The sequence below is a fragment of the Perissodus microlepis genome, chromosome 22 (assembly GCF_051167445.1).
Source record: "Perissodus microlepis isolate ML-2025 ecotype Zambia chromosome 22, ASM5116744v1, whole genome shotgun sequence".
In the NCBI taxonomy this organism is placed as follows: domain Eukaryota; kingdom Metazoa; phylum Chordata; class Actinopteri; order Cichliformes; family Cichlidae; genus Perissodus; species Perissodus microlepis.
The window spans coordinates 436,303-445,350 of record NC_140481.1 but is presented as its reverse complement, the minus strand read 5'-3'; the positions used below and the strand labels follow the sequence as shown (position 1 = coordinate 445,350).

General features: G+C 41.5%; 1 protein-coding gene across 1 annotated transcript; it reads right to left on the bottom strand.

The window, feature by feature from the left end:
• Positions 1 to 4,203: 4,203 nt before the first annotated feature.
• Positions 4,204 to 8,973, bottom strand: ppp1r11 (protein phosphatase 1, regulatory (inhibitor) subunit 11). The gene is made up of 3 exons (XM_084918593.1): positions 8,516 to 8,973; positions 7,176 to 7,284; positions 4,204 to 5,999 (listed from the first exon to the last, which is right to left on the bottom strand). The coding sequence occupies exons 1-3, from the start codon at positions 8,591 to 8,593 to the stop codon at positions 5,815 to 5,817; spliced, it is 372 nt and encodes a 123-aa protein (XP_084774719.1). The 5' UTR covers positions 8,594 to 8,973; the 3' UTR covers positions 4,204 to 5,814.
• Between the last annotated feature and the right edge of the window lie 75 nt (positions 8,974 to 9,048).

Below are 9,048 nucleotides of genomic sequence, written 5' to 3'. Positions count from 1 at the left end.
TCTTTACAAGTCTATGTGTATACTTCTTTGTTATTGTATTAATCACTTGCCTGATGCTGATCCCTTGTATCAACCTGGAAGAAACAAAGCAGGGAAAGATTCCTAGCTGCCATCCTTCTCAGCTGAAATCTTGAAACTCTGGTGGTTGGTTATGTGGATTGTGCTGGAACGACCGTTTGTAGCCAGAGTGCAGGACCACACTGAAGTCTTTGCATGTAATAGCCAGCTAAACCTGATTGTTTTAAATGATTGATGCATTTGTTGTTTTACTTCCATTTGTTTCCATTCATGCTGGGAAATGTACTTGCACAGAGCTGATGACCTTTTTTAACTGCCAGAATTAATTAAGTGGTCAGTGCGTTCTTCAAATCAGATGTGTAACACTGATGCTACTCTGACAAGTGACCTAAAAGCATCTTAGGCTGCGTGAACCTCTGTAGCCTGTAGTTAGTTTCAACAGATGATTGATACCTGCCACATCACGCTGTAAAGTCACCAGGAGCCATCATATGAAATTAAATCTGCATTAAAAAAGACTCTTGGGTAGTTTCAAACAATAAATTCTAAGGTATTTTTTTTACTGTGGGATGTTGATGATGTAATAGTCTGTAGGCCAAAGTTAGCTGTGTTTAGTAGATCATGAAGAATGAAAAACATCAGTTTTAAATCTCAGCTTGATTGTGACTCTAGTCTGACAAACTACTTTAAGGCAGGGCTCACACGAAGGAGCAATCTTTATTTGTCCTATTTCCTGCGAAACACGTCTTACTCTTTATCTGGTTAGTATTACACACACACACACGTGAGTTTGGGTTTTTTTACACACTTTTACGAGTCCCATTTCTGTCTCTAGGCTCTAGGAAATGTACTCCCCTGTACTGTGATTGGTCAAAATACATAAATACTGCAGAGAGAGGGCCATTCAGAAACCTTTCATTAACATTTCAAATGTTAGTGCACACATCTCACACTTCAAATGGAACAAATCATGGAGTCGTGAACAAAGACTTTACAGTGAAAGTTTGGCTTTTACACCGACCACTAGGTGGCACTGGTGGCACTTGAGCGTTCACAATCATTGGGCCTTTAAAGGCTAAAAAACAAAGCAGCCAGGAAACAGCTGCTTGCTTCTACTGGAAAGAAATAATGATAGCAACAGAACAGTGAAGCAATGTAGGAAGTCACAGTACTGAAAGTGCAAAGTTGCAAATAACTTTAAGCTGTAATGTTTTTGTCAGTTGATGTTGGACATGTCTCCACCATTCACCAACAGGAAACTCGAATCAGCTGTCAGCACAAACTACTGGCCAACCTTTAAACCTTAAGCCATTTCAAGGTGAGGCTGAGGAAGTGACTGAGAAGCATGACAACCATTTGTTTTCAGTGTGGAAGCTACAATTGAGGTGTTTTCATCTTTGTCAGGTCTGTTGCTGTGGGGTCTTTACCTGCTGTTGTGGTTTGGTGCTGTATAAATGAAAGTGGATTTTACACACAGATTTGTCCTTTAGTCCACTGGGGAGACCTGATGGGACATGACTAAACATTTATTCCTGTGTCACACAGAGCACACATCAGTAAGACATTTTTAATCACAGTTCAAAACTTTAATTCACATTAAATCTGATCTCAGTGTATTCATTGTATATGTACAGAAAGCTGCAATACTGTTACAAGAACAATGTACATATGTAACAATGTGTGTGGGCAGTACAGGAAATGTTGGTGGAGATGATGTGAATATAACCCACGGTCTGAACCCATCCTGGATGAGGACGATGATGATGGAGTGTCACAGCAGAGACGTCAGAAAAATAAGCCTGGGCCAGTATTCACGCAGCTTCAGCCCCGTTCTCTGTGCCACGTTAGGCAGTTACATATGTACACTCTGGTCAGCAACGAACCTCAAATCACGTAAAGCTCTGTCTTTATTTACCTCACAGCGAGGAAACTAGCGAGCACAGCAGGAAAAGCACAAACACCCCTCGCCTCACCGAGGCTTTGTTTTTCTGGCTGACATGCAGCTCAGGAACGTGAACACTGTAGTGAATGAGTGCACACACACAACTTCTTACTTTTCCATGCTGCTGCTGACAACCACTGCTGAGCCTGTGAACACCACGCCTACCAAAGGAAAAGAAAAATGAAAAAGCAGTTGTACTCAAATCTCAAGTTGGCAGACTGGTTTTATCCAGTGGACACGAAGAATTTAAACAATCAAACAAAACTAAACCCATGAAAGTGTTTAAAGGTAAAAGAGACCCCGCCTCCTCCTTCTGAGTTAATGAGCTTTGGTCAGAATACAGAGTGATTGTAAATAAGAGTCGGAGAGGAAGGGCGGAGAGCTAAACTTTTGAAGTAAGGCGACCGTGTATCTCCTCCAGGCCTCCATTCTTCAGATCTAGTCTGACTAATCCAGGCTTACATGATCCTGACCAAATCAGCTTACTTCAGTTCATCCAACATAAACAACCTCATCACACATGAAACTGTCTTCAAGAATCCAACTAGCTAAAACAATACCGATTTTGAAAGTGAATCCCAATGACATTAAAGGTTTTTAAAAAAGAAAAAAAGCCTATAATCAGTAAATTCTGAAATATATAAGCTTAGTTAATATTTGTATTTATAACCAGCTCACTGCCAAAGTCTCTGATAAAAATCAGACGATGGGACACAAAACAAGATGAATTTGTGTGACTAATCTGCAAACTCTAGTTATACAACAGTAGTTAGAAACTCATTTAAAGCAGTTTTGTATGTAAATTGAAACGTTTTAGCATGCGTATGTACTCATGATTAAACTGTGTTTATTTACTATATTTCAATAATCTAAATGTTTGACTTTATTCTATTTTTCCCTCACTTTGTTTTTGTAGAGCTACTTCCTAATACAGTAAAAGGTGGTACTCATTATGGGGAACACTTTACAGAAAGGCACTAATCCTGCAAAATACTTGTGTTTTGAATATGGGTCCATTTGAATGGGATACACTAATTCGTATCTGCTGCCTCTATTAGTTAGTGTTATTGTGAGCATGCCTTCCATAGCCTAATGATATGGAGAGAGATTTACCTGATAAGGGTTGCCAGTGTGTACAATATGATCCACAAGAGAAAACTAAGATTTACAAATCTGTGCAGTAATTTGTGTGCAACTTTTCATTAGCACACACTTCAATCCACACACAAATACGAAGCAATCTGACCACATGTAAAACTATTTTAAAAAATCATGCATCAAAACCTGAATACATTCTGATCATTTACACACAGTTCATTAAGATCAGCTTCACGAATCCTATAATTCCACCTTTCAAAAACCTTTCTGTGTGTAAAAATGTCGAAAACTACACGTAACATTTCTCTCACTTACTCAAAAAACCTTAAATACGTTTGGATGAATCCCCTGATACGCACAAATCACATCGCATGCCCATGTGGGGTAAGCCTGTTTTGGCTTCCCTTCATTGGCTTCCTGTTAAATCCAGAATTCAAAATCCTGCTCCTCACATACAAGGTCTTAAATAATCAGGCCCCATCTTATCTTAATGACCTTGTAGTACCATATCACCCTATTAGAGCACTTCGCTCTCGCTCTGCAGGCCTACTTGTTGTTCCTAGAGTATTTAAAAGTAGAATGGGAGGCAGAGCCTTCAGTTTTCAGGCCCCTCTTCTGTGGAACCAGCTTCCAGTTTGGATTCAGGAGACAGACACTATCTCTACTTTTAAGATTAGGCTTCAAACTTTCCTTTTTGCTAAAGCATATAGTTAGGGCTGGACCAGGTGACCCTGGATCCTCCCTTAGTTATGCTGCAATAGGTGTAGCTGCTGGAGGATTCCCATGATGCACTGGGTGTTTCTACCTCACTCACTATGTGTTAACAGACCTCTCTGCACTGAGTCATATCTGTTATTAATCTCTGTCTCTCTTCCACAGCATGTCTTTATCCTGTCTTCCTTCTCTCACCCCAACCAATCACAGCAGATGGCCCCGCCCCTCCCTGAGCCTGGTTCTGTTGGAGGTTTCTTCCTGTTAAAAGGGAGTTTTTCCTTCCCACTGTCGCCAAAGTGCTGCTCATAGGGGTCATATGATTGTTGGGTTTTTCTCTGTATGTATTATTGTAGGGTCGACCTTACAATATAAAGAACCTTGAGGCGACTGTTGTTGTGATTTGGGGCTGTATAAATAAAACTGAACAGAACTGAATGAGCTGTTCTGTTTATTTAGAGAAAGAAACGCAGGTCTACACTTGAAGCAGTTTTACACTGGGAGCTTGGTGCATCTCATATTTGTGGATCTGTGCCAAGCTGGCACGGCTAAATCTGTCTCAAAACCCCACGTTGGCGTGCGAGGTGATCTGTGCATATCAGGCGATTCCACACATATGTAATGTTTTTAAATGAGTGAGAGAGATGTTACGTGTAGACATTTGTACACACAAAGGTTTTTGAAAAGTAAAATTATTGGATTCGTAAAGCTGAACTTAATAAACTGTGCATAAATAATCAGCATTTATTCAGGTCTGGGTATACGCATTTGTAAAATGGTTTTACATGTGGTCAGATCGCTTCATATTTGTCTGTGGTGCTCCTGAAAAGTTGCACACAAATTATTGTACACATTTGTAAATGTTAGTTTACGCTTGTGGATCGTATTGTACACAGAAGCAAATTTCTCTCCATACAGTGAAGATATAGAAAAGCAGCTCACACAAGCCCACCTCAGTGAACCAAACTGTATTCAGAGCCTTGGCTCATATGTTCAGCATTCGCTGTAAATCTGGTGAACAGCTCAGAAAAGACAAATATGAAGCTAATCTAAATGTCCAGTATTTAACCCGCTGGGCTCAGGTACATGTCAAATATGGACGAGTTCAGAATTAAGAGCAGCAAATAAATTAGAAAACTACATTTTAAAAAAACAATATGCTGTATTATATACATTTAACTCTGCGAGCAGACAGCATTTAATGGCCTCTTTCTGCTGTCACCTTTTCCAAACTGATGCCTTGCAGTCAGAAAGTCCCACATGCTGCTGGGGAGAGTCAGCACTCATCTGATGTATTCAGAACCAATCACATTGCTACTAATGACTACTTTTGGAATGATTTAAAGTTCTAGGAAGTAACAGGAAGTAATGCGTATAGACTGTTATAGAGCTGTGAAGCTCTTCTGGGTGCACTGTGGAATCTGCAGAAATAACTTTTCTGGAAAAAGGAAAATCGATTTTAAAAGTTTTATTTTTATTTTCTAAATAATCCTTTCAAACCTCCACATCATGGGGTTGATACGCATCACCTAGATGATGATCATAAAGGAGCCCAACCTGCCAGCACAACTCAATAAAATCAAATAAAGGAAAGAGTAAAGTTCAAAGCTCAGAGCTTATTTTCCTAGTGTGTTAGGTCGGCAGATAAGGCTGAGCAGTGACGTCATGCACACTGAGTGGAGCTGATTGGAAAAACGCTGAAACTGTCATTTGATTTCAATTAGAATCACAATGCGATTTGAACGTGTTGCCAGTCTATGCTTCATATTTAAGTTGGCACAATAGCAAACACGCTTTGAGGTCGGCAAAGTATTTTCCACGAGTCCGTGACGTGGCTATGACTTTCCCCGAGAGGAGCAGCAGCACAGAGGCTGCCGTCGTGCGGCAGCAGCTGGGACTTTCAGACTCGGGCTGAAGCCCGGTTGTCAGGCCTGAACCTCAGTGATGAAACTAAACTAAAACAAGAGTGCAGTTTGTTTGTTTTTAATGTGTCATTGTCGTGGCGCCAAAGAGCCCTCAGACCACACAATCAGCCCTGCTTTTTGTTAGTGCGAGTGTGACCCCCCAGAGTTTGGGGGTACTGTAGTCCCCCCACCCCCCGTCTGTCCATGGCCTCTCCTGCCGTGGCCCAGGATACAGTGAGCGCTGCCGCAGCCTTCATCGTCGTCGTCTCCCTCGCTCTCGGAGGAAGATTCTCCAAACTGTCGGGGCTTCTCGTAAATGCAGCAGCCTGAAACACAACAAGCAGCTCATGACGCCACAGGCTCAGATGAAGCTCCAAGTTCGTCATTTGAAAATTAAAAATACTTTCACTTCAGAAACAGTAACTGCAGGAGCATGTGATTAAACACATACTGTGTCTTTGATGTAGTAAGTGTGCAGAAGGCGGATGCTGAGGCAGGAGTCCGTGGTCTACTCGGGGCTTTAGCTCCATTTTAGTGCACGTTACACATGTGCACGGTGCTGAGAAAGATTAAGGCTATTAAAATGAATTAGTTGAGCCTCGATTATGTCATGGGCAAATTAATGAGATGCAATGCACCGTGACACGCTGAAGCACGTTCGGTACAGCTACTACTTGTTGTAATTACTTCATGCGTGTCATATACTGCAGTTAAACAGGAAAACCACGTGTACTGTACAGTCACTCGTGGTACGCAGGTGTATATGGTCCAGGCTTTATGTCCACAGCTTTATAAATAAGTGTGCATCATTTGACTGAGTACAGTCTCTGCTGTGGACACACAGTTTCAACCATGCTGAGGGGGAAATTAATGATACAAAAATAAATAAATAAAAAGAATCATATGGAAAGCACTGATTCCAGGGGTGCAGCGCGGCAGTACAAACGCTGCTGGGCAGCATAGCCAGTGTACTTTATTGTCATTTCAAACTAGTTTTTATTTTTTCTTGCTTTCTTTCCTGATAATAAAATCACACAGTTCAGAGGAACACGTCCAAATCGAGTTTCTTTCAAGGACAAACTTCATGAAACAGCTTTTTCAGGACTGACTCTGCAGCCCGGGGCCAAATATTCCATTGTTCCAAACTCAGCATAAGAGTAAAATATCAGCTGTGTTGTTTTTGTGATTTAGTTTTAATTTTTTTATGATGACTTTCAATTATTTCATATTCTGCAGAATCCCAACAGACGAGCCACTGGACGCCCACAGAAAATCCCACTGATAACAACAACCCCACTGTGAAACCACCACAATCATAAAATATACCACAGTGCAAGTTTTGGCACTGAACCTAAACAGTAAAAGAAAAAGTACATCCAATACGTTTGCATTTGTTCCTCCTAAAATGTAACAGAGCAAAACACTGAAAACTGGTGGCAGACATATTCGAAATGCTTAATTACATTTCTCAGCCTGTGTGCTAAGGAGAAAGATAAACTCACACTTTGAAGACCTTCTTCCCAAATGCTCGTTGTCGACAGTGTCACTGGACCACTCCACCTTCTTCTCAGTCTTCCTCTTCCTCAACTTGATTGTCAAGCTTCGTCCCTCCTGTAACATGTAAGAGGTCTACTGTGAGACATCGCAAACAAACCACAGTGTGAACTGTGAATCCTGCAGTCACACTCAATGACATCTATCATTTGTAGGACCTTCTTGTTGTCTCTATGGCGTCATGGGCATGCTATCGTTTCCTGCTCTCTGAAAAGTAAAACACGTCCTTGCTCAGGTGATGGAGCAGGTCACCTACTAATCAGAGGGTTGGTGGTTTGATCCCTGTCTGCTCCAGATACTAACCCCAAGGACTTATTCCTCTGATGTATCAGACTCTGAATGTTAGACAGATACAAGTGCTAATTGGCTAAGTTGTGGAAAGTGCTTTGAATGCTCAGAGCAGAAGCGTCTATATAAGAACCAGTCTATGTACCATGACCATCAGTTAGGCAAATTCTGACAATATTTTAAAGGCCTAACTTAAAATAAATTGCAACTATTGAAATACTTCTAATTACGACAACATTTGCAGTAAACAGTCTGCATCAGTAGGACTACGAAGATTTGTGTAAAATGATACACAAAGTATGTTGTAGCCAAACACGAGTATGCCTCTTAATATCCTTTAAGACTTCTTCTTATTTAAAAGTCAAACATGACTATGCACATATTTAAAAAGAAATAAAAATGCGCAACAAATTTAAAAAAAAGTCAAGCCGTGAGGGTTGGGAGGGGTTAGGGGGGTTAAGGTACAGAAAACAAACTATTAAAGAGCACCTGCCTCAGAAATGACACAAAGCTGGGGTTACCGGGCATGTATGCTAGCAGAGACCATCCCTTTGCCCCATGGTGCCTACAGATGGGCCTGTTGCGCTACATCTAAGCCCATTCTAACCGACTATGGGGATTTCAGTTAATGGAGGTCTGACTGTTTATCTGAGCAGTACAACTTGAAATATGATTTGAACAGAGTGTATTTAACATGTAAACCGGATGCTCCTGCTACTTTAGACATTATGCAACAATACTACAGATTCGGGTTGTTAATTGAAAGCTGTTTAACTTTCACACAGCAACGCTGAGCTATTCAGCACTTAGCCCGCTATCGGCTTTCCATAATGCTACCGCGCTACTAGCAGCCCTGTCATTTAAATAAGCCTAACGTAACTAACATATCAGGCCTCACGAAGCTTCCCCCGTAAGAACATGAACGCTGTATCTTTAATGTACACTGTCACTGGCTGCCAGAGCAGTCCACCTGTCTCAGGAACAGCTGCCCATCGTTTACCTGCTGGGGCGGCGGCGGCGTGCTCGTCTGAACGGTCTCCGTTATGGTCTCACTGGATGTTCCTGGAACCTCCGCCATCCCTGCAGCTGCTTTGCTAACGCTACCGTTAACTAGCTTAAAGATCCAAAAGAAACGAAGCAGAGCGTCAACAATGAGCGACACCGCGTTAGTCGACAGCTAACCGACTAACCTTCCGCTCTTTAACTCCAACAATCGCACTGAATGGAAAAAATGTCAACCCACAGTTACGAGGTGTGGGACAGCGGTGGCTACAGTCAAAGCACAAAACGCGTTAAGCCAGGGTCGGAACGGAAACGTACGGCTCCTCGTTACAACTATCAGCTATGGGAACCATCATCACCCACAAAAATAATCACATGACCGTAGTCGCTGGGCTATATCATTATATTATGTGTGGAATTAAAATGGTTTAGATAGTTAACTGGATAGAAAACTCTGTTTCCACAATTTATTTTATTTTTAAACTCGGGAAGGATGTTCCGGTTCCTCTTAGCTTTAACTTGAAACGCTGT

What these genes read in the sequence shown, in the direction of transcription:
- ppp1r11 (XM_084918593.1), bottom strand. Translation starts at nt 8,593, where the DNA reads ATGGCGGAGGTTCCAGGAACATCCAGTGAGACCATAACGGAGACCGTT. An exon ending in CGCCGCCGCCGCCCCAGCAG is followed by an intron (nt 7,285 to 8,515) that starts GTAAACGATGGG and finishes TACATGTTACAG; the next exon opens with GAGGGACGAAGCTTGACAAT. An exon ending in GGGAAGAAGGTCTTCAAAGT is followed by an intron (nt 6,000 to 7,175) that starts GTGAGTTTATCT and finishes GTTGTGTTTCAG; the next exon opens with GCTGCTGCATTTACGAGAAG.